Below are 26,534 nucleotides of genomic sequence, written 5' to 3'. Positions count from 1 at the left end.
AAAAAATTACCAGCATAATATATAATATGAATTTGAAAGAGAGATAAAATAATAAAATATCATTTAAAAAGAAGATGAAAAAAGTGGATGAATTATATTCATCATTATATAATTTTATGAGTGTGAGATAATTACCTCCATATCAAATGTAGTGATTTTCTAGTGTAATCTTATCTCTCTCTCTCTCTCTCCCCCATCAATGAATTTTTCTCCTTCTCCAATGGTTGACCCACCCACACCACATATCATGCATTCCTCCATATCAAATTCATTGAAATGAAATTAGTAATTGCCCATGATGCCTAAATCATCCCAACCTCCTTACATTTCATGTTCCAATAAATAACACAACCTCACCTTCCTAGTTCCTCCTCTTTCTATATATAATATCCACCTCAAACCAAATCTTACCTATTCTCCAGTTTCTTCTACTCTCTCATTTTCCTCTTCCTCCCTTCCTTCACACACTGCTTCATCCTACACTACATTAACTACTCAAATAACTATAACATTTTCTTCACTCACTCCACACAAAACCAAATTCATAACCGTTACAAACGAAAAATGGACACTTCCACGGATGAAACCACCACAACCAGCGAATCTCTTTCCCTTCCTCCCAACCTATCTCCGCCTCCTCTAATCCGCGTCGGAAGCGCCGGCGTCGACCCCGACGCCGTTTCCGGCGAGGCCGAATCCCGCAAACTTCCGTCCTCCAAATACAAAGGCGTGGTGCCGCAACCCAACGGTCGTTGGGGCGCTCAGATTTACGAGAAGCACCAGCGAGTCTGGCTTGGCACCTTCAACGAGGAAGACGAAGCCGCCAGAGCCTACGACATCGCGGCGCAGAGGTTCCGAGGCCGCGACGCTGTCACAAACTTCAAGCCTCTTGCCGGAGCAGGCGACGACGCAGAGTCCGAGTTCCTTAACTCGCATTCCAAGTCCGAGATCGTCGACATGCTCCGCAAGCACACCTACGACGACGAGCTCCAGCAGAGCACTCGCGGCGGCAGGCGCCGCCGCTACGCCGGCGCCGCCTCCAGCGGTGCGTACGATGCGAAGGCGCGTGAGCAGCTGTTCGAGAAAACGGTCACTCCCAGCGACGTCGGCAAGCTGAATAGATTGGTTATACCGAAGCAGCACGCGGAGAAGCACTTCCCGTTGAGCAGCGGATCCGGTAGCGGAGTCTCACCGTGCACTGCTGCGGCGGCGGCGGCGAAGGGAGTGCTGCTGAACTTCGAGGACGTTGGAGGGAAAGTGTGGCGGTTCCGTTACTCGTATTGGAATAGTAGCCAGAGCTACGTGCTTACAAAAGGATGGAGCCGGTTTGTGAAGGAGAATAATCTGAGAGCCGGTGACGCGGTTCGGTTTTTCAAGTCAACCGGACCGGACCGGCAGCTTTATATAGACTGCAAGGCCAGGAGCAGTGGCGGTATTTGTGAGCTTAATAACAATAATGGTGGCGGTTTGTTTGTCCCGGTGGGACCAGTTGTTGAGCCGGTTCAGATGGTTCGGCTTTTCGGGGTGAACCTTTTGAAACTACCCGGCTCGGATGGTGTACGGGTTGGCTATGAGGGGAAGCGGAAAGAGATGGAACTGTTTGCATTTGAATGTAGCAAGAAGTTAAAAGTAATTGGAGCTTTGTAACATTATAGTTTTTACGTTTGTTTTTGTGAATTTTGTAACTGTTGAATTGTTGAGAGAAAGATTGAGGAGGTAGAGAGCAGGTAGATTGATGGATGGTGGCCATGTTTCAAGTTGCCATCTTGTTACAAAAGATGTATATTCTCAGAGAAAAAAAAAAAAGAAAAAAGGAAAATTAGGGCAACATGTATGACACAGTTTTTTTTTTTTTTTTAATAAAGGAATCAGGAGTACAGCTGCTTATTTTTCTATAAGAGTACTTCTTATCTTTTAAGACACAGGAACATTAACTGTGAACAGCTATTTCCTACTCCAAAAATTATAACTCAAAAATCAACTTCGTATTGTAACTCGTGCATGTATTTTGCATGTGCGGTGTTCTCCATTTCATGATTCAGCTTGCTTTACCATCATCGCGTAATCTAATTCTAGTTTAACTTGTAGGATTGAGTATAAGATTTAGATATTTACTTATGTTAAATCTAAAATTTAGAAAGATAAATAAAACAATTTTCACAATTCTTATTTCAATTAATTTTTTAATCATTTGCGTGAACTATTTATAGCAGGAGATTATGGCTGAAAACCTTATGTACATATACGGATTAGTATTCTCTACCCAATTAGGCAAACAAAATTATTTCAACTTATGTTAGGTTAATGTTTGTCGGTGAATCACTGTTTTACTTTATCCACAACAATGCAGAAACTCTATTCAAACAATTAAACTAGACGTCTTAATATAAAAAAAAAAATCCCGTTAAAATTGAATAAAATTAAATGAATATTTTCTCAAAATTAACAGAATTAAATTCACGCTTATATTCTTTCCTCTCTTTCGAGCTTTTCTTATGATTGCGAAATGAGATATGAAACTTTTTACTGGGAAGAAAATTTGGAAAAGTTAATAGACGTAGATTATACATTGAGGGAGGAGGGGTCCATGGCATGACCTAGGAAAGTGTGAACAAGTTGATAATTAGACATTTGTCCAATAAAGAAAGAAAGTGAGAAAGAGCTACTTGGCAAGTGGGCATGGCGTACTGTGCATGACCATAGCTTTTTCTAACATTCTTAAAATTATGGACCTCATAGCAGTACCTTGTTTTTGGAATAGTCAACTTTCCATGAATCTACCATTGTTTTCCATCGTTTCTGTACCACTAAACAATTCCCAACTCCTTCCCAGAAAAACACCCCGCAAATCTCAAACCCCCATTTTTCATTAAAACATCTTCACCTTCTTTTCTTTTTCCTTCTTCACCCCCGGTTAAAAATTTAAATATGAGTATAAGTTTTAGATTAGTTAAAAATAAGAAAGTAAAACATTATAAAAAGAATAAAAATTTATAAACTTATTGTCTTAAGATTTTGAGTTGAAAATGATATAAATTTTTTATATAATTAGACTCAGGTTTCATTAATATTGTATCTCCTTAGTAAAATTCTATCTGTAAATCTAACCACACTTTCTATATATTTTACTAATCATAATATTTACTGGGTTTTACGACTTTCGGGTATAGAATCGGCTCCATTTTCAGCATTTCAATTTTCTTTATCAAATATTCAACTCATTTATATTCGATCTACGTTGTTTTCTTTTTTGTTTAATTCCTCATTGCTTATCAAAATAAATCACAAAAATATATGTAACACTAACTGCCACCATTAGACTGCAAAATTATTACAAATAGCATTATTCTTTAACTACACAGTTCAATATTCAATTTTATAGGACTGTGTGTATGAAGATACATTATAGACAATGTTTTAGCACTAAAATAATTTCAGTATTTTGAGGAATTGGGTTTTCTTTTGACCGAAAATATCTTGGATTAAAATCAAGTATTTAAATAAATTGGAAATACAATTTCAAATTGCAAGTTGCAGATAATATCGTTATACAATTGTGCATAAATAATTTTAGGAAAAATAGTCAATTGTTTGTAACATTTGAGTCACATTCACGCTCATCTGTTTGAAGGAAAGAAAAGTAAGAGGAAACTTAAAAAAAAAAAAAAAAACCTAAAACTGAAAAATAGTTCTAAAAGAAACAAACACTTTTCTTTGATTTTCTCCTTCGACCGTATAAAAAGAAAACATCATTGTCTATGTTTTTTCTTTTCTATATGTTCTTCGCTCTTACCGTACACACCATAAATTTTAATATGAAAGGTTGAACATTGAAGCCTAATAAAATCAATCCAACTAATAAACCGCGAAGCTTAACAAAAAGGGAAGAATAATTCGCAGGCCAATAAGGAATATCACCAATTTAGGGTCTTTCGTGATTATAACCAATTTGTTTTATTAAGAAAAATGTTGACAATAAACACTTTTAAAAATATTATTGGGGAAGTTACTAAATTTATATATTAAAGATTATTATTGTTTAAGTTATTAAAAATAAAAACAGAACCCATGCTAAGCACAATCAATGCAAAATGGCAACTATATTTTCATAGAAAAAAAATACATAAAGAAAACAAAGAATGAGTAAAAGGGAAGGAAAAAAAAGGTTGCCATAATATGTTAAATCGGTTCCAAATTTTTTGATTACTTTTACATAGTATAAATTAGGTTTAATTATTTGGACGATACTTATTTTGATAGGAGTATATAATTTGGTATCCGGGGGAAAAAACGTCAATTACATTCCTATTTTTGAAAAAATGTCTCAATTAAGTCTCTGTCAGAACAAAATAATTAACACCGCATGCCATGTGTCACTCTCTGTATATTTTATTTTATTTTTTGCAAAAAAATTTTGTTGTCACATGTTAAGTCCCTGTTGTGACACGTGTTAATGTCAGTATCACATGACAGGATAATGCCATGTGTGGCAAATGTCATTGTAATGATTTCAATTTAACACCCGTATATATCTCATTGTTTCAATTTAGTCTCAACTTTTGTGTCTTTGGTTCAATTTTATCCTAATTTTTTTTTAATAATTGAAGTATATTTTTTAATTCATTTTTTTATAAGATTAAAACTACTTAAGTATATTTTTACAAAATTAAGTACTTATATTTTAAATTAAAATTTAGTGGTCAAAAAATACATTGACAAGATATGGGTTAATAATATACAATAACGTAATATGCTAAAAAGTCATTTTTAATAAAAAAAATATTAGTATAACATTTATACAAATAATAAATTTGGTCTTCAATTGGAGAGAGACAATATTGCTCTATTTTGAAGAAAAAAAAGTTGATGACTATATTGTTCTATTAGTATCACATTTTCTTACCACTAAATTTTAATGTAAATATCAGTACTTAATGTCATAAAAATATTTATACTTAATTACTTTTAATTTTATGAAAAAGTGAATTAAAAAATGTATTTCAATTATTAAAAAAATTTGGAACAAAATTGAACAAAAGACACAAGAGTGGGAACTAAATTGAAACAATGAGGTATATATAGATACTAAATTGAAATCAGTACAATGACATTTGTCACACGTGGTATTATCCTGCCACGTGAGAGTGACATTGTCACGTGTCACAAGGACATGACACGTGACAACAAAAAAATGTTGCAAAAAAAAATTAAAAAAACTAGAAAGTGACACGTGACATGCTGTGAATGGCGTTAATTTTTTTTTTCTCAAAGAAACCTAATTGATGCACTTTTTCAAAAGTAAGTATTGACATTATTTTTATGCGGGTACGAAATTGACACACTCTCACCAAATTGGATCATCCGAATAATTAAACCTATAAATTACAAATCTGACTAGATTTATAGTCATTTTATGATAAATGAAATAACATTATTTTAATTAATCGGTAGTTGCGGAATAAATAAGCATACAGAAGTTATTAACTAGTCTTTCCCTGGACATGAGAAAATTCAAACCGAAACATAATGTTATTCTTCTTCCAAATGTTTCAATGATGTTGAGGAACATTACTCTCTGGCAGAAGTCATAGTCTGGTGTTGTAATAGTGGAATTGAATCTTCTAAAATCAGAGAATTAATAATCGAGGCACTTTGGAAACGAGGTGAGGTCCCACGTGACCTCTTCCATAGAAAATATAAATATATTTTTGAACACTTCATGTTCCATCTAGTCTGCGTAAAGAGCCAAATGTGTATCTATGACTTCCTGTGATTGTGCACAAAACCTTCGACATTTTATTCGTTAAATGTTTCAATCTTCAACCACATGCATGCTACTTATTACGACGTATTAGACACAAGTGTCAATTTTATTTAGGTTCGGATTTAATTCTCATATCCACTAAATTAATAGCTTCACATCAGACTCTACTTATTCACTATTCCAAATTCTGTTTCTGTCGCCATAAGAGTTGGATCATATGATTTAAATAAACATATGGGTGTTTGTTTTAGGAATAGACTTTTATGATAATTTTGATTTGAACAAATAGTCGTAGTTTGTTCTACCTGCTGTAATTAATGATGACAAAATTTGGAATTTTCAAGGTAGCATTGAGGTGTTTGGTTGGGACTTTGTCTCTGCAAAATATATGGACGAAAGAGGAAGAAGAAGGGTCTGTGATAGATAGGTGCAGCGATGAACGTTTCCTACACTCACAGGAGTCTTTTGGTTTATAGTCATTTCTTCATTTTCGTCTCCGACATTGTTTCTTCTTTCTCTTTCTTTGTTTTCCTTAGATGTTTCCGACACCCAAAATGTTTGTTTCCTAAAACATTTGACTTAGCTAACTTGTTCTCGCTACTTGCCTGCTAAACATTTCAATTACTTCAAGTAATTACAAACATTAAATATCTGTTGACCTTAATTTATCAGATGCTAATCACGTCATCAATTAACAATTTTACTCATTCCATATAACAATGTATGTGAGAATCCTTTACATATGAATTAAGACTAGTTGACTCAATCGGTTTTTAATTGACTATTATTATTTTTTTTTCTATAAAATTAAAAAGAAAAATAAGTAACATTTTTTTACGATGATGACTCGATATATTTTTTCAATCCTTGTATGCGACTTATATGGTTACATTGTATAAGGACTTTTTCTACTGATATTTTATGGAACTTTACAAAATTTTGAGGAAAATGAGATCAAATACATTTCTTATGATTTTCTTTTTCTAAAGAAATGTCACAAAATATAAAATAATTTTAATAGTATCAGGGGTTTTAAGGGGTAAATGACTTCCCGGTAATTTACGAAATGAAAAATAATGATTAAAAATTTACTTTTTTCTTATAATTAGGACTAAAATATTTCTCACGTTTATTTTTTCGTACAAAAAACCAGAGGTATCATATATATTATCATACAATGATAGAGTAGTGTTAAGATTATGACGATTCCTTTTTCTCAATCAGAAAAGTAAGAAATTATTTTAATTTGAACGTATATTTAATAAGTTAAATTTAGAGTAAAAATTTTTTTGGTAGTAAAAATTTAAAATTATTTTAAAATCTTTGTAATTTGAAAAAAATAACAGTTTCTTTTTCCAGTTACATTTAAATGTATTAAAGTGAATATTTTTAAACCAAAATAAACACGTGAGAAGGTATTTAGTGGTATGAACAAAATTATAAGTAGATTACTAACAGTGTAAGTATAAATTAAACAGCAGTACTTGAGATAGAGAGATTAAAAAAATAATTTTTAAATTCTTAGGATTGAAAGACGGTTTTAAGTTTATATGACCAAAAGTAAATTTATTCCAAATTTTAAAAAATAGAAAAAATATTCAAGCTTTTATTTTATTATATAAACAAGATCAAGCTGGAAACCCAGCCCACCCGAAAAAATAAAAAATAAAAAATGCCACTTTTTTTTCTCTCTTTTGGGTCATGACATGACTACAATCATTCATGCATTTTGGGGTTTTGGTGTATATTACTCTTCCTTTTTTATTCAGTTTGTGTGTTTTCTATTTTTCCTTCTCTTTTTACATTCTTCTTTCATGATATTTTTAAACTAGGAAGACAAATACATCTAAATTGGTAGGTATTATTTTCATTCGTTCCATTTTTTTTTATCTAAAATCCAAAAATTTAGAGGACATGATATGGATATAAGTAATATTTATTTTTTAAAATTAGACATAGGAATAAGGACTATATATTCAATTCATTATCATTTCCATACTCATTCCGTTTTAAATTGTTAAAAGATCTTTTAATATTTTTTTATTTGGTCTTATTTGAAAAATTCTTATTTTATTACGAATTTTTTATTTCATCTCTTTTAACTATTTGAGTTGTTTAGTATCTATCAAATCCTCTTAAATCTTTAAGATATTATTTTTCTCATCACAACTTTAGTGCCATATTTTAGGAAATTTAAACCTCAATTTTATTGAATTAATTTTTTTAAATACGTTTTATTATTTTTATTTCATTAAATACTTGTATTTTTTTTGTTTAATTTTGTATTACATAAAATATTTGACTATAAATTTGAGAGTTCAATTTTGCATTACATAAAATATTTTTTTTTTAAGAAACATACTTAGTTAATATTCGAGATCATGTGTAACAAAGTATAAGCAAGTTTAATATTGGGAACGATAATGAAAAATAAATTTCATACCTAACATAAGTGAAGACGAATGTAAATATAATTTTTTACATGAAAGATGCGGATAAATATATTTAAAGTCACACTTGACTTAACTCATTCTTATATAACTGATGTTATGAGACTTTTATAAACAAACTTCTCTACAAAAGCTAATTTATTTAAAGGTGTTTTAAAAAAAGTACAATTTTTTTATTTTAGATTTATACATTTGATAAACATAGTTAATTACTATAATACACACTATACTCATAATAGTTTACTGAAAATTAATTTTAAGATATAGCTAACTTGTTTACTGAAAATTAATTACTGAAAATTAATTTTAAGACAATCAAAGAATTAAGTTTTTACACAGTAACTTATACAAAAAAACGCACATATGTAACTGAAAGAAAGAAAACGTTGTTGAGAAATTTAAGGAAATTTAGGGAAAACCTGTTAGAAAAGAATAACCTATTAAAAAGTAATTTAAAACTAGGATGAAAATTTTGGTTTGTCTTTAATGTCTATACCATTTTTTATCTATACCATATGGAAACACTAATAGATAGATATGCTTGTCATTTTGTTTTTGTTAATGTTATGATCTATTTTAATCCAATAACGGTATAAAAAATGATATTAATATACAACAATTTAAACATATAGAAAAAGTATACTTTGATATTAAGATTACAAAATATAGGGTTAGATATGTTTTTGTCCCTTAAATTTTAATGAAATTTGAAATTAGTTCCTTTTCAAAAATTTTGATCAATTTAGTCTTTCATCTTTAAAAATACGTGAATTTAGTTCTTTTAACCAAATTTTGTTAAGTTTATCTGAGATTTCATGTATATTTCATGATACTATTTTAATTGTTTACACTGTTTGACACATTTTCGCTTCAATGTTAACTCAAATGTTATCATAAAATGTGTTTAAAATGATAAATAAATTTAACAAAATTTGGTGAGAAGGACTAAATTATTATAAAATTTTGAAAAAAAACTAATTACAAAATTTATTAAAATTTGGGGACAAAAACATATTTAACCCAAAAATATAACAAACGAATAAAGAAAGAAAATGTACGGAGTAAAAATATACTCGCTTATTGAGTATTGATTTTAGCCTCTGGTGTGTTTCTTTTTTTTTACGGAGCCGAAAACTAAATTTTGGTGGATAGCCCAACTATATAGACACTGTGCCAAAACTCGATGATAAGCCTGATATTGTTTGGGCGTTGAGATAAATGGGCCATGAAAACGATTGTCATTTGCTTAATATCCTCTTAGCTTGTTTTGAAAAGTTTTTTCGTAAACATTTTTAGAAAAAATGAAATAAAATTTTCGGCAAACCTAAATTGGTGTATGTATAAGTTTTAAAATATAAAAGTTAAAAATTCCATAAACATTTTCTACCGTTTAGTTATAGAAAATTTCTACCAGTTCGTTAATATATAAAAACCGATTTATGAGCCTAACTTTTTCTACATAATTAAATGTTTTGAAAATAGAAAAAAAAAAAAATATATATATATATATATATATATATATATATATATATATATATATATATATGTATGTATGTATAATAGGTGCTCGAATTTCACAAACTATTACACCCTTTAATAAATTTTAATTGCTTTGTTTATTTTCAAATTAGCGATTAGATTCAAAGTTTTATTTTTTTTTCAGTTAAATCTTATTTACCAAATGTTATAAAAATCTAATTATTTAAGGATCCATATATATACACTAAAATTTATATAATATTCTCTCAATAAACAAATCTAAAATATTTTATTATCAATTTGTTTAGAATTTTTTTATACAATTATCAATGTAATATATAATTATAATTTAAATATTAAACCTGTAAAAAATACATTGTATAAAAAATATTAAAAGTGTAAGAGGCAATGTAAGGCAAAATTGGAAATGCTGTCTGAGCTTCACAATGCTTTTGCTCTTTCAAGTCTTCACTCTCAGAGTCTTTCCGTCTTTTTCTATCATCTTTCGTTAAATTACGATAAATCATATAAAGTACACAAATAACACAAACAATCTGTAAACATTTTTCTTTGTATCGTATTATTTACATGCTACTAATCTTGTTAAAAAATATCTATTTTGTTAGGGATTCCGTAGTGGTAGTACTCTATTCACATAAAGGATGTATGAAGAATTCTTTTATATATGCTATATCCATAGATCTCTATACGCATTTTGTTAATAAAATAATATTATTTGGAAATATAAAATCAAATCTTATTATTTTAAAATATAAATAATACAAGTTTTTTAAGAAAATTTAAATAAATTGTAGTGCAATAGTGCAAATTAAAAATAAATAATATCTTTAAAACCAATATTAGTTTCATAAGATTAAATGAAAATAATAATTTAGAAAATCAAACTTCAAACCATTATTTAATCATTATTGTTTTTTTATCAATAATTTATTTTTATTTTTTATATAATTTTATAATATCTAAATAAAAATCCCTAAAAGGAAATTATTATTTATAAGTTAGACATCATTAACAATAAACACGCATATCTTATTAACAATTCAATAATTAGTAATATTCATTATCGTTTTAGCAATACCTCATTTTAATAAAATAAGACAGTGTCGTATTGAGGTTTTGTTCTCTTTAAAATTCGGAATTTATCCATGATTTTATTTTTAATATGTGTTCAAATTAGATGATTATTTTTAATATACTTATATTTGTTTCAAATGATTGACTATTCACAAACACGAAAACGAGGACAATAATTTTATATATATATATATATATATATATATATATATATATATATATTATTTTAAATAATAATTTACATTTATTTTAACATAATTTGTACTAATTATATTTTATTTTAAATTATTTTTATGATCAATAATAATAATAATAATTTATTTTTATTCATTAAAATAACTTTTTAATTTATCATATTTTCTAAGAGTGTTCCCATCGTAAATCAATCGAATGACATCGTTAGAGTCAATTATTCTTCATTCGAGATATTATCCGTTTTGGAGTGAATTCCGTCACGGTTTTATCCTTAAAAAGTGTCTTGGTGGGTGAAAGGAGAAAAGGGTACCTTAGACATCAACTATAAACTATGTGAAGTAATTGGATGCGGTAGGAACATAAACCTAGTAGTCGAGGTGTAAGGGGATTAAGCAAGTGATCCCCAATAAAGGGCTTAAGGGACCGATGGTTCGCATATAGAACCTCGTTATTGGTCCCATGGTGGATGCATTGTTTCGATCCCAAGTTCGTTGAGTAATATTGTTAGTGTCAATCATCCCTTATTTGAGTTATTGTCCTCTTTTGAGTAAAGCTCTGTCACAGTTTTGTCCTTAAAGAACATCTCGATGGATGGAAGGAGAAAGGGGTATTTAAATCGCTTTAGACCTCAACTTCTATGCAATGTTAGACTATTGGTTGCTGTAGGAACAAAGAAAGAGTAAGTGGATGAATTTGGAAAGATGTAGAGAAAAAAATGATATTGTTTGTTTCAAAGGATTGAGAGGTGAGAATAAAAAGATTTGAGAGTAAAGTTGATGAAAGTTTGTACATGATTTGATGGATACGATAAATATAAAACAATATGTTTTATTAGATAATTTTTTTAATTACAGTCTTATCGCTACAGATAAAATTAGTATAAAATAAAAAATAACTATTATTATTAGTTTTAGTATTATTATTATTATTATTATTATTAATGTAATTAATATTAATATTATTATATTATAATTAATTACCTACAAGGTTTAAGTAAAAACATATTTGTTAAAATGAAATTTTAAAAGAAATGATGGATATTTAAATAAATGTCTATGTATTAAGTTGTATTTTTCTCTTCATCTTCATCTATGTAAGAATGAAATATTTCATTATTGATCAAATTTATCTACACAAAATCAATTCTAATCCCTATAAACAAATAGGTTTCATCAATCTTCATCGTGAAACTCATATAAACAAACACGATATGAATCAAAACAAACTCAACGTTCACCTTTTTTTTATTTTTCTTCTAAAATTCATCGTGTCCTCCAAATTCATCCAAATGCAAAACATTAAAGTATAAAAAGTTTTTCATTTTTATAAATGATATTAATACTTTAATATTTGAAATAACATCATTAACATCTTAAAAACATTATCCGCTTTGTGAGTCCAAACATGGCTGAATGATGGCAGGATAAGAAGTTGTGCAAAAGCTCTAACAGATATGATTAGCAGTGTGACAGATAATTTAAAAACCACAGACAAGAACTGTCCATTATGCTAACTGCATGCATGACATCCTCTTAACGTTCCTTAACTTGACTTGTCTTATCCTTAACACATTGTTGCGTGTAAAAGCAGCTTATCTCTCACATCCCTCTAAACATTTCTGTTTATCTATTTATCTCTTTTTCAAATAATATGCACCACTTTAGATTTTCCATAACACCTTTAAATAATTTACGTTTTCCAAGAATATCCCTACATATCCTATTGTTTACATTTGCCTTTTGGATTTTAACTGAAAAAAAACAACAACAGTGTAATAAAACTTGTATTCCTTTTTATTTCATTATATGAAAATGATGTTTGAAAATGTGAAATAAAATGCAAGGAAATAACCTTTTTTTCAAACATTGATGAATGGAAGTTAAACGCATGAAAAAAAAGGCGCACTTTCAATTTCAAGATGCAAGCGTCGAGCATGCACGGTCCATATGCATATACAACATTAATGATCTCACCTAGGTTTTTGCAACCTTTCTTTATGCTTCGTTTTCAATCAACTTTTGATGTAACAAAAAAGAAAAAAAGAGGGGAAGAAAAAGGAAAAGGTAAAAAGGCTTTAACGCAAGAGGCATGAGAGCCTCGACCAAAGAACACTGCTGAGAATAACCATGCTAAAAATAGTTTTTAAAAGATAATACAATTAAATTTTTGTTCAATCAAGAACTGAGGATAAAGAAACCAGTAGAGAAACGAAGAAGTTGGTATCAGCAAATGAAAATTACAAGTAATTATTGTTGTACTCTGATATGAAAATTTTGACATGAGAAAATGATGTATAAAAATTTGTAAAGATGAAACAAGCATCAATTGGTGTTTTAAAATTAGAATATAATAATTTATGAGATATTTACTTGTGTTTTGTATTTGTTTGGTAATTTAATATTTAGTTTTGTGGGTATAATAATATAATGTGTTGTGAAAAAGAGTGGGTAGGGGGGGTTAAAAGGTAAAAGAGGGAGGTAATGATGGTAAAAACAGAGGGTCTGAAAAATGTTTGGTAGTATGAGTTTGTAGTTGGTCTGAAAAGGCAAAAGAAAGGCCTTTGGGTGAAACCCCAGAAACAGCACCACGTATCAGTGTGCCTCCATCGTAACTCCCACTCACTCCAACCTCTTATTCCTCACCCCCGCACTTTTTTTTTTTTTTTTAATTTTCTTTTCAACTTCACAAAACTTGGGATTAATCATTTACACAAATATCATAAATGAAGATGTACACAATAAAATATATGCTAGAGACACTAACTTTCGGGAAAGTGTTTGAGTCGAAAAACACAGGAAAAATATAAAGAAAATAAAGAAATTAGTTTTGTCAATGAATTAGTTCACTTGAGAACTGATCATAATTTGTTCCTGTCAGAAAACAATATAATGTCAGTGAAAAACACATTATTTAAAATTCATCTTTTACCCCATGATAATTAATTTTTCATCCGTTTTCGTATAGTATTTTCAATATGACCTGCAATTTTTACTGTGTTAGGCCTACCACATTTACTGTTTATTTCGAAAGTGTAAAAATAGGAAAATGTTTTTTTAGACTAAATATATCACTGAGGTATTTCAGTCATTAAAAAAATATTTTTTATATTCATAAAAAATATTAAAGAATAAAGTTTGTAAATATTGGTTGATGCTAAAATAATATAGTACCTTAAATTTTTTTTCTTATATAAATACTTTAAAAGTGTGTGAGGACAGTAATAATTTGACCGTGTCTCAAACTTATACTTTTAAAAATCATTATTTTATTATAATATTTTATTTATATTTATTTTTAATTATGTTAATATAATATTCTATTATTAAAACCTAGACTCAAATGGACGTAGGGATCAAACAATTTTTTCCCCTTTTGTTATACTCGACTATATTCATAATATTTGACATTAAGATTTATAAAAAGGATTTGGTATATTATAATAGCATAGTTTTATCTAATAATATTATGATAAATAAGTACTTGTTGTTAATTACTTTTGTAAGTTATATCCTTTAAATATATATTACATATATGTGGATTAAAACTACAATATTAATGGAAACTATAAACATATACAGTGATCGATTTAAGTAACTAAGAATATCCCTTTTTCCTTTTTATACACTTTCTCACTATTAATATACTCAACAAATTTTTACATACACTTTACACTTTTTTTTTATTTTATTCTTCAATTTCTTTTTCTTTCTTTATAAATGCAAAAACTAATTTTCTTCTAATAAACAAAATCCTCTTAAAAATAGGTTGTCTAGTGTAAAAGAAAAAAACACTTTCCTTTTTTTTTTTTACTTCTCATTCTTATATAGTAGATATTTCTCCCATATTTTTGACTTAGCATAGGGATCTTTGAGTAATATAATTTATGCAATAATATGGTTAGGGTATATGAAGATGTAAAGTAAAGAACAATGGAGTCTGTGTCTGCTCTAGTCTGCATGTCCCTTTTCTCATCTCGTCTGCACTCAGACTCACTGATTACACTCCAGTCTCGAGTACCCTCGTTAAGTTACACACTCTCTCTCTCAATCTCTCTTTCTCTGAATAATATCTCAGCAAAAGTAGCATCGAAAGAAAACGTCCTTTTGAGTTGATAAGACTGCCACTTGAAACCTTTAATGCAAGAACCTTAGCTTTCATTTCACTGTTTGTCTCGCACTCCTTTTCTTCCACGTACCACAGACAACGTACAATCTTTTAATGGATCAATCCAACTCCTAGTTACAACCAAAAATAAAACCCTACCATACACCTACCTTCTATTATTTCAAACTAAAAACACCATTTCACTCTCATCATCTCTTTCTTCACCCAAGCTGTGTGGAGCATGGCCATTGCCGAATGCACGGACATGGTCTTTCAGGGACCGCTTGTGTTTGAAATCAGAACCACAGATGCAGAACCAAAGCCTCCCACAATTCTTCTCGTGTGTTCTCCAATCACCTCTCACTGCAAATGCCTTGTTACACTTCCTGCACTCGAATGGCTTCCCTCCGTGCTTCCTCTTGTAGTGTGTTTGGAGGGTCCTGAAATCCTTCAGTGGCCTTGACCTCGGATAGTTTATGTTGTTTCTGCAACCCTCTTCACAGCAATAGCAGGGTAGCCTCAGCATCGAAGAACCTGCTTTTGACCCTCTCAATGACTCCGACCCTTTCCTATACTCTGATCCATGTCCCCACATATGCATCTATATTTGTAACAATATATAAGAATATGTCTTTCTTGAGACCAAAATAACGCGCACCAAAACACACCAGTTCTGCTTTGCATTCGGTGAATCTTAAAAATAGAGCATATAAAAACACTAGACATGGATTTGAGATGTTGGATGAGAAAATAGTTTACGTACATGTACAGACAATTTAAAGATTTTTTAATGTTCCTTAATCGTAAGTTCGAATGTTAATCACTCTAACTTTTGCGCTAATTAACTAACACTATTACAACTTCTATCTAGCTTGACTTTTGATGGTTGATATGCAATGAAAGACTTCTTGGATTTTTCAAACCACACTTTCAACAGAAAAGGCAAGGGCTTACCTTTTTACTGCGTGTATATACTACTTTTTTATTAGCAAGAGGGTCTAAAGGCCTCTGCAGTGTTCGTAAATGTATGTAAGACTTTAACGATGAGAAAGTACTATTTTGAGATTATTAATCTCAGTCTAATAAATGGTTATCATGAATTAAAAAAAATACTAAACTTGCTAAGTAGTTGAGTTTCAGATGTTACGGACTGACCTGCATGTTGTTGAAACGGGTGAACGTTTTGTTACAGACCGTGCAAGAGAATTGAGTTGGTCCAATAAGGATTTGTTGAGTAGTAGGGATCCAATATCGGCCATGAGGCGGAGTGGAAGAAGGTTTGGTAGCGGTGGTGGGAAGGCCAATGTGGAGGGCAACTGTTACAGCGGTGGGGTCATCAGAGTTAGGGTTTTTCTGATGAGCACGCAGAGCAGAAGTGTGTTTTGGGTTAAGGAGTTTGGATTTGTGGTGGCAAGGAGGGCCAAGGGAGAGGGAAATGGAATCTTCATTGCCATTCTCGTCAGCTTCAAAGCTGGCACTATCACTGCCACAAGAGGACATGCAGGAGAAAGAGTATGTTTTCTGCATGGAGATATGGTTATGGACAGTGAAGATAATATTATAAGAGAGAGAGAGAAGTGAGGGAGAGTGTTGAGTTTTGGATTGAGAAATTGTAAGTGGCTGGAGGGACAAGAAAAGGCCATAAATAAACAAACTTTGTATGCGTCTGTGTTTTGCTTTTATTTGTTAATTAATAATAATTGAACACAGAGAAATTCAAGTAATTTTTTCTGTAATATTCAGATTTGAAATATTATAAGAAACTTATAGTGTGGTTGGTAGAACAGAGAAAGGAGGAGGGTAGAGTAGAAGTATTCGGAGGCACGTGTGACGTGTGTAGGCGCACGTGGAATGAAAGAAACTAAAAGGATGATAACGATATGTGGATCTTGACATGTTTGGAAATGGAGTAGAGACAGAAGGAGGAAAGGGAGAACAGAGTAGGAGGAGGCAAAGCATAGAATAGTGAGCTCAAATACTGTTTGGGTACAAATTTAATTTCAGGAGTCGCAGACGCATGTGCAAGTTAATTTTCTTTCACGGTATCACTTACAGTTACCATCGATCTCACATATTTAAAACCAACTCATTAATTGGTGTTTTCATCACCAAAGATAATAATAATAATAATAAAGTTTAAGACAGTAATAATGTTACACACGCAAAAGGGTTTGACATAAAACTGCACAGGATCTTCTAGATTGCCTCTGTCACGGTTGAAAAATCGCATTAGAGATATATCATATAATAATGGAACAACCTCTTAACTCAACAGTTCAATATTGATTTTCATCTCTCCCTCCTCATTCACTCTGCATCAATTACCAAATCAATACATAGCAAGTTTTCTTGTCTCCCCTTTCTTAGTTGCTAAAAAAGGTTTAAGAAACTATAAAGAAAGAATATTTCTCAGGCATTGTTTATTGAATTTGAACAAAATTTAAAAAAAAATTAAGAATTTTAACACTGCCCTCATTCAATTATTGACTTAAAAGCTATGTGTAGCAGAAGCTTTTGATTTGTTTGGACATGATGACAATTTTTTCTTGAGTAGCGTAGCATCTGTATGATTCATCGGTCTTCTTTCGGCATGTTTAATCAACTTTCTCTCTCTTTTTTATAAGAAATTCATCTGCAGACACACACATAGAGCGAAAAGTGAGAGTGAGTGTGCGATGGTACAGTCTGTTTCCATATCAGAGTGAGACAGTAAACACACAAAACTATAAGTGAGAGTGGTAATATGAACAGAGGAAGTAGACATGGAGAACTGTAGAAGGCGAGGCGTGTGTTCCTCTCTCCCACTTGGTTATTACCAAAGAGATTGTGATGGCGATGTACTCTTTCATCTCTCAACTTTTAACTATTCCAATCTTTACTGCATCCATGGTGATGTGATGATAATTTGTGTGGATAAACATAATTTTGAAGGCATGGTGATAAAAATTGAAAGAGTGTGGAGCATTAATGGGCTGAAAATAAAGGGGGTGGTGGTGGTAGGGCCATGTGTTTGATTGGACATAGCCCTAAAACTTGGAATCTTTGTGTAACTGTTGAAGCATGTAATGAATGGGTTGATTAATTCAGGGGTGATCCACCACAACTAAAAAAGGTGGCGAAAGGGTCAGGTGGAAGTTCCAATTTGGCTGATCTAGGCTTCTTTCAGTATACCCACTGCATGCCTACACAATAATATCTTCTAGCTTCTGCCTTCTTCTTCTCCTTTACTCTACTTTCATCACAACAACAAACACATATTCATAACAAAATTTCTCCACCTCAACAATAAACCTATGAAAAGAAAAAGATAAGTGTGTTTGTAAGTTTTACCATACTTACGTTTACAGGGATGTGGCCACTCATTTATTTGTTAGGTTAATTTCTGTTAGACAAAACGAAAAGCCCAGTGCTAGGCCGAGAACCTACCTAGCACCCTCAAGTTACATGTCAACCCATCACACCATGTAAGTAGACCTCATGTAATGTCAACTAGACTAATGCACACACAATTCACATCCCGATACAAGATTAATCATTCATAGATAATATCATTTTTTGATTTTGTTATGAATATAGTTAATCGTATTTTTGAATCAATTTTTTTATTTATTTTTAATTTATTATTTTAATCACTTTTCAAATATTATTTTATATTATTAAAAAAATTAAAATTAAAAATTAAAAAAATATTGAAATAATGAGTTAAAAATAAGTCAAAAAATATCGTTATCCTATTTTGTATGTATAATCTTTTAAATTTTGAGTTATTCTTTTTATTATTACAGTCTGATCTGTATATATCGTAAAATGAACAAAAAGATTATCGATATAGAATATATGATTTAAGTCAATTTTTTATTTTGAATCTAATAAACGATGAATCTTTATTGAATGGAGAATTCATCTATAACAAACAACACAAATAAAATTTGGACCTAACTCACATTTTGAATTTAACCTAAAAATCCAAAACTTTAAAATTATATGAATTTATGACTTTTTATGCTCAATTTTCTAATTATTATTTAATATTTAAAATATCGATAATAAACATATATATATATATATATATATATATATATATATATATATATATCTTTCACTAAAAAATGTGATATATAAATGGTGTAATTAAGAGTAAAAGAATTCAAAATCTGATTGTCACAAACATTCCTAAGAACAACATTAATTGGGGGAGTTCGTGCCAACTATTGAAACTAAGGTTTATTTGTAAGCAGAGATGTCAAAAACATAAAACCTACGGGCAAAACGAAAGAATGGAAGAAAGATGATTCAAATAAATTGTGATTCAGTCAAATTTTCCCTAAACCTGAAACCTAATAAACACAATTCTCTGTTCACTAACAAACACAACGGTAATTGAGGAATTCGATGAATAAAGAAGAAGCAAACTAGATTCTCACAAGCTTCCATATTGAAAATTTTAATAAGGGGAAGGAAGGTAGAAGTTATGCCTTTGCGGAAGGGAAAAAGATTAATAATAAATTGTAATAAATAATGAACAATAATTTTAAGAAACATATAATATTTTAAGAAATTATAAAATATAAACATTGTCAAGGTAAATTAATTAAAACATAAATTAGACACTTTTATATAAAAATATGTTCGAAAAGGGTATATAAATTTATGGCATATTTAATGATCATAAAGTAGACTAAAAATATATAAACGAAATAAAATTGTACTGAAAAAAAAAATACTTAATTTTAATTTTGAGTTAGATGTAAGATAAACAATACTATGTTATTATTTACCCTTTTCCAACCCAAATAGTAATTAATTCAGTTGCTTAACAAATACTGAGGTTTCGTTATCTTTCAAATTTCCATCTAATTATTTTCATGAATGAAAGGGAATGTCAATTTGTCTTTTGAATCAAGAAACATATAATATTAGTATATATTATTTACTAAATTAGTTAAGTTAATGTTTTATTTAAGTATAACTTTTATTTAATATATTATATGCATGACATTTAAAAAATATATAAGATTTATCTTTACATTTATTATTATACAAATCTTTACTTTCTTGGAAACTTAAGCGTAAGAAAGTTTTTTTCAAGAGATATTCCTTTGTTTTTCCTTGTAACTTCGAACTTTCTTATCAACAAGTAACTAATTAGGTTTGGTTTATTTAATCGGATGATACTCACTTTTATTTAAATGTATCAATTTGATATTTATTTTTAAAAATATGTCAAATGAGTTTTAACTTTTGAAAATATATGTCAATTAGGTCCTTTTCAGCAAAAGATTATTAACACCGTTAACGGTATTAATATTTAAAATGACTTACAAAATTAAGTATTAATATTTATATTAAAATTTAGTATGAATTAAGTTAAATGACTTTAGTAATTTTTGTTTGAAATGAACTTTATTAAAACATTTTTTAAAAAGTTGATACTAAATTGACATATTTTAAAAAATGAGTACTAAACTAACACATCTGAACGAGGATATGTACCATCCGACTAATTAAACATTTAGGTTTTTAGAGCTTTATATTAAACTTTGAAAACATCTCGGGAAAATCCAGTAAGATGAGTTTGAGACTGAGGTAGGTAATTAATAGCTTTAAATCCATGGAGGAGGGAAGATGAATGGCTTAAAGGCATCGCAGAAAGGGATCCATGGATTCAAAGAGTACATACAGACAGAAGCACCGTTGCTTTGTGAATTTAGTTCATCACACACTTCAATGTGGGAAAGCCGAACATAACTTTGCCATTTTCTTCTTTATCCACTAACCCTACACTGTCATCGTCATTCATCTCTCTTACAATAAATGCCTCATTTTGTGTACAAAAACACACGCTCTCTCTTACAATAAATTCAAACCAAAAAGGACAATTACTAATCAATGTATCCCAAAATGAATTCCTATATCTTATAATTACACCAAAAAAAAATCTGAAGGTCGTGTCCAAATGGGTTACATGTTCCCAAAGCTCACCCATCTAACCAAGCGGAGAAGAGAAGTAAAGGAAGAGGTTATCATTATTGGGCTCTGATATTGTAATGGGCCTGATCCAAATTGTTTCACAGAAATCATACACCCACTGTTGCAACTAAGGGTCTTTATCCTGCACCTCCAAAATTTCTTCTACACCTTCAAATATTTTTTTTAAATTTCAAAAATACCCTTTGACCATTTAAGTAAAGTCACTAACATCATACCTCAAAATATATAACCGGAAGTCGACTTCCAGAAGTCAAAATATATTACTGGAAGTCGACTTCCGAAAGTCAAAATATATTACTGGAAGTCAAAATATATTATCTAAAGTCAACTTTTGGAAGTCAAAATATATTACTGAAAGTCAAAATATATTACCGAAAGTCGACTTTCAGAAATTAAAATATATTACCGAAAATCGACTTCCAAAAGTCAAAATATATTACCAGAAGTCGACATCTAAAAATAATTTTGGGATTGTGATGTGCTTAGCTTCATTGAAATGGTCTTGGAGGTGTAAAAGAAATTTTGGAGGTGCAGGAAGAAAGACCCTGTAAGTGATGGGTCTATGCATAGACCTTTAATAGAAACATGTTGGTTCTCAGCTACAAACAACATTTTGCATCATCACTTAAGCAACCTATCTGTTTCATCCTACTTTTTTTCTTAGTACAATTTTAGTTCTTTAACCTTCTTTCATCTTTCCATGAATTTCATAGAAACGATTACAATAATCAAACACTTTTTTTCTACTACAAAACTCAATGTATTTAATAAAAAAAAAAAAACAAGTTAAATATACTTTTAGCTTCTGAATTTAAATATAAATATAAAATTTATTTTTATCACAAATATTATTGCAATTTCTCAAATTTTAAAAGTGAATATATTTATCTGTCTAATTCTTCGTAATAATATATTTAACTCGAAAAAATGTTTATTGTGAAACTATACAAAACTGACATATGTGAAAGGTTCAGAGTGATGCTATTCCTCCCAAAAAATTATATCGTACTCCAACACCACATGCCGCACAATGGGAAGAAAATAATAGACATATTCTAAGCTAGGTAGCTATTTTTTGTATTTATTTAAGAAATAATGGAATAGAATAAATGTAATTTGTCGCATACGGAAAACAGCAGTGATAGTTAACTTGTTCTTATTCATTTCCCAAAGAAGGCAAATTTTTTAGAAATTGATGGTGACAAAGGAATAAGTGTATTTGCCATTACTCAAAATTTGAAGATCCATATTCCCATTCCCTCCTCGATGCATGCCAGTCAGAATTGAAACGGTGATTCTGTATCGGTGATCACCAGTTAGTTATATATATTTTCATTATCACGTGAGTATTTATCAAAGTTTACATCGAATAATACAACTAAAAAAACAACAAAAAAGTATTATAAAAATAAAAAATTGATTTTTAAAATTAACATCACAATTCGATAAATTGTTTGAACGTACGAGATACTTAAATAATTGTGTGTGATTGAAAGATTTGTAATAGTGTCGAACTATCTTATATATCTACTTAAAAATACTTTAACTATTAACTTTTAAAGTCAATTATTGAGTATGTAGATATGGATTCAACATGTAATCGAATATCCAATTGTTATATATATATATATATATATATATATATATATATATATATATATATATATATATATATATATATATATATATGTTGTGATGGATAGAAAGAAGGGAAATGAATGAGTAAATTAATATAATATGAATAGACGAAAAATGAAAAGACAATGAGGAGTTTAGTTAGAAAAAGAAGGACGATAAGATAAGATGTAATGTGAGCATTAATGCATCGATTTGATCTCCGAAGGAAACATGTGTTAAAAGATTATCTGGATTATACCTGGTACGTGGCAGGTTTAAGATAATAAATAGGAAGTGAGTTAGAGGAAAAAGATAAAGAAAATCATGTGAAATGATTGAGATGATTCCTAAATATTTTATGAAAGTCACACGCAGGAAAAGTCAGGAACAGCTGGTACTAGTGGTGCGCGAGATAGAGATAGAGATAGAACCAATGAGATGTTGTAGAAGAAGAAACTCTATAATACAACACAATACACTCAACACAACAAATTAAGGATTGACTAATCATAACTACCAAGGTTGTCCATTCAACTCCCTCAAAGGCCATTTCTTCAATTTCAATCTCATCTCCACCCACTCCTCTCTTTCCAACCCATCCACTTTTCTTTCATTCTCCACTTCTTTTCATTTAAAGCCCGTACAAAATTCAAATTATTTTAATGTTAATAAACATGTAATTTAAATTATTGGCATCAACTATTTTTTTCTTCTAAAATGCCATATTTTTTTATGTTAAATTTATGAATTTAATAATTATGAACGGAAAGTATAATTTTATATTATTGATTAATTTAAAGTGTTGTTTATACATTTTAAATAATTGTTACAAAATTTAAATGATTGGATTGGATGTGTATATATTAAAAACCTAATATCATTGGATACAGACTCACTTTTCATAAGATAATCCATGTAATATTAAAATAGAAAGGTTAGCAGAAAAAAGAAAGGATAGAAGAGAGAGTCGTTGATCTTATCCTTAAACCACAACAGTGATTGGTGAAGAGACAGACAAAATACTCCAAAGGGTAATGCAATGGGTAGTGCACATTTTAAACGCCCACGAAATACCCCTCTCTCTCTCTCTCTCTCTCTATATATATATATATATATATATATATATATATATATATATATATATATATATATATAAAGAGAAATTACTAATTATTAATAGTATTTATTGGTCTTAATTGTTTGAGAGTTAAATTTGAAGTAATTAAAAAGAATTTTTTATTGAACATATATTTTATAATCTTATTTTAATTATTTAAAATGAATTTAGAAAGTCTTATATTAATTTATGAATTGAAAATAATACGATTAAGTCAAACTTAAGAGTTATAAGATTAACTAAAATATTTTGGGTTTATTTTAGAAAATTTATATATTTATTTTTATTTGATTTTATACTCAGCAGTTTTATTTTCTCATTCTTTTTCAAAATTAGAAATAATTTATCCCTACCCAGAGGAGAGCAAAACAAATGAAAAAACAATATAAAAAGCATCAAAGATTCTGTATGCGACGCCCCGACCACGATATTTTCCCGAGCTGTTGGTTTCAATTCAATGTCTCGTTTTCTCGACCCATCTCTCTCTCTTCCTCTTTGTTGGGAATTTTCCTTTTTCTTTTTAATTTTTCCAATTGTTTTTCTTGCTTGGTTTACAAGTCTATTTTATTATTCCAAAATTTGATTCTAAGATCCCATATTCTTCAATGAGAAGCTCTCTCATCGCTCCTCTCTGCTTCCATAAAACGCCATTTCCTTGTATATCTCTTCTCCCTCTTCTTTCTGTTTTTCTTCTCTACGCCACCACCTTGGCTTCCATAAATGTATTTCTTCACTGAGAAAATGCAGCGTTTGAAGATGGGGTTTCCTGACTACATCCAGGCATTGGAAGAAGAACGCCGTAAGATTCAGGTCTTCTGCAAAGAGCTTCCTCTTTCCTTGGAGCTAGTTACTCAAGGTAACCCAACAAACAAACAAACAAACCATATCCTTTTGTTGCTTTCGAGAACATTATAAAGTTTCCTCCTTTATTTTCTGGGTTTGTTTACTGAGAGGTTTTTGGTTTCTGGGTTTTGTTATTTTTATTATGTTTCCAGCCATTGAAGCTTGCAGACAACAATTGTCTGGCACCACTAGCGAGTATAATTTGAACGGTCAATCGGAGTGTTCGGAGCGGACAACATCATCAGAGGGACCAGTCTTGGAGGAGTTCATTCCAATCAAGAAAAGGGCATCATCATCCCCTTGTTGCGATGAAGATGACGAAGACAACGAACAGCATTCTCTCAGGCAAAGGGTTTTAAATGAGAATAATAAGAACAGTGATAAGAGGAAATCCGACTGGCTCAGATCTGTTCAGCTGTGGAATCCAGATCCCCCAGCTGAGGAGGTAAAAAGACCAAAGCTTAATTGTGAATTTGCCATTGTTTGAGTAAGTTTTGTGCTTTGTGTAGACTATGTTGATTTATTGACTATTTTGCTGTTTGTGTGTATGCAATTTCCTTGGCAAATTGTTCAGGATGCGACTAGGAAAGTTCCTGGGATAGAATTGAAGAGAAGTGGATGTGGTGGAGGTGCTTTCCAGCCATTCCACAAGGAAGAAAAAGCTGCAAAGGCAACTGAATCGTCGTGTAAAGCACCCTCTTTAACCCTGGTAGCTGCTGCGAGTTCTAGCGCCGGAGAACTCACCCCAGAAAAAAATCAGAGTGAGGGACAGAGAAAGCAGCGCAGGTGCTGGTCTCAGGACTTGCACAAGCGCTTCTTGCATGCCCTTCAGCAGCTTGGGGGTGCAGATTGTGAGTATCTTAATCAGTTTTGATTGTTATGTCTTGTGTTTGGGATGTTACTCTAATTGCATATTTTCGTGGTTTCTGCAGCTGCCACACCAAAACAAATCAGAGAGCTAATGAATGTTGATGGCCTCACAAATGATGAAGTCAAAAGCCATTTACAGGTATGTTAGGTATATATATGCTGTTTGTATATCCCAATTCCCAAAGATTGGTTATCAAAGTTAACTTACTCTGGTAGAATCACAATCGTGGTCTTTGTTACTGTAATTTCCATTGTCTAGTCTAGTCTAGTCTCCCTGGTGTGGAATCATTAACTGTTTGTTCTTGTTTCCTTATCCCTCAGCTCCAGTTTCAAGGGATTCCAAACTGTTTGTTCTTCCATATTCTGAATCAAAGTCTAAATTTTTCTGTGTTTTCGACAGAAATACCGTTTGCACACGAGAAGGCCAAGTCCCTTGGTTCACAACAGTTCCAGTCAACAAGCAGCGCCTTTTGTCCTTGTTGGGAACATTTTTGTTCAGTCACCAGAATATGCAGCTGTAGCTACCTCAACAGCATCAAGAGAAGTGAACACAGTTCCAGCACCTGCTGGGGTTTATGCACCAGTGGCCACACACCCTACGCCTGTTTCACAACCATCAGCTGATTCAATTAAGAAGCCACAGTTTAAGAAATTTAAGCATTCTGAGCATTCAAATTCAGATGAAAGGGCTCATCACAGTGAAGGAGCTGTTCATTCAAATTCCCCTACCTCATCCTCCTCTACACACACCTCTGCTTCCCCTGGTTATTAAGTTTTAAAATGTTGCACAAGTTTTGTTACTGTAGAAAGTCCTTTGATATTTCCTTCTGACGTTTTTTTGTACTAAAATGATATTTACTCCTGTTATATGGTATTTAAAATCAGAGGTAAAATACACAGAGTGACAGTTTTGATGTTAAATAAGTCCACCCCACCCTCATAGCTGGCCACCATGTTATCTCCTTGCACAGAAGGTGAACTGAAATTTCAAATTTGAAATTTGGAAGCA

At 30.6% G+C, this 26,534-nt stretch overlaps 2 protein-coding genes and 1 pseudogene across 2 annotated transcripts; 2 read left to right on the top strand and 1 right to left on the bottom strand.

Moving 5' to 3' along the window:
* The first annotated feature begins 272 nt into the window (after positions 1–272).
* LOC114189933 (AP2/ERF and B3 domain-containing transcription factor RAV1 pseudogene) lies at positions 273–2,037 on the top strand (annotated as a pseudogene).
* A 12,852-nt stretch (positions 2,038–14,889) lies between these two features.
* Positions 14,890–16,743, bottom strand: LOC114189638 (zinc finger protein WIP6-like). Its single transcript, XM_028078262.2, has 2 exons — positions 16,243–16,743; positions 14,890–15,688 (listed from the first exon to the last, which is right to left on the bottom strand). Exons 1-2 carry the CDS (start codon positions 16,612–16,614, stop codon positions 15,269–15,271), a joined length of 792 nt encoding a protein of 263 aa, XP_027934063.1. The 5' UTR covers positions 16,615–16,743; the 3' UTR covers positions 14,890–15,268.
* Positions 16,744–24,538: 7,795 nt separating this feature from the next.
* Positions 24,539–26,534, top strand: LOC114190007 (transcription factor HHO3-like). Its single transcript, XM_028078744.2, has 5 exons — positions 24,539–24,668; positions 24,808–25,100; positions 25,230–25,506; positions 25,588–25,664; positions 25,926–26,534. Exons 1-5 carry the CDS (start codon positions 24,554–24,556, stop codon positions 26,295–26,297), a joined length of 1,134 nt encoding a protein of 377 aa, XP_027934545.2. The 5' UTR covers positions 24,539–24,553; the 3' UTR covers positions 26,298–26,534.

This window comes from Vigna unguiculata, chromosome 7, assembly GCF_037176805.1.
Source record: "Vigna unguiculata cultivar grain cowpea cultivar isolate G323 ecotype 2 chromosome 7, ASM3717680v1, whole genome shotgun sequence".
NCBI classification, from domain to species: Eukaryota; Viridiplantae; Streptophyta; class Magnoliopsida; order Fabales; family Fabaceae; genus Vigna; species Vigna unguiculata.
This window is presented reverse-complemented; position numbering and strand designations above follow the sequence as displayed.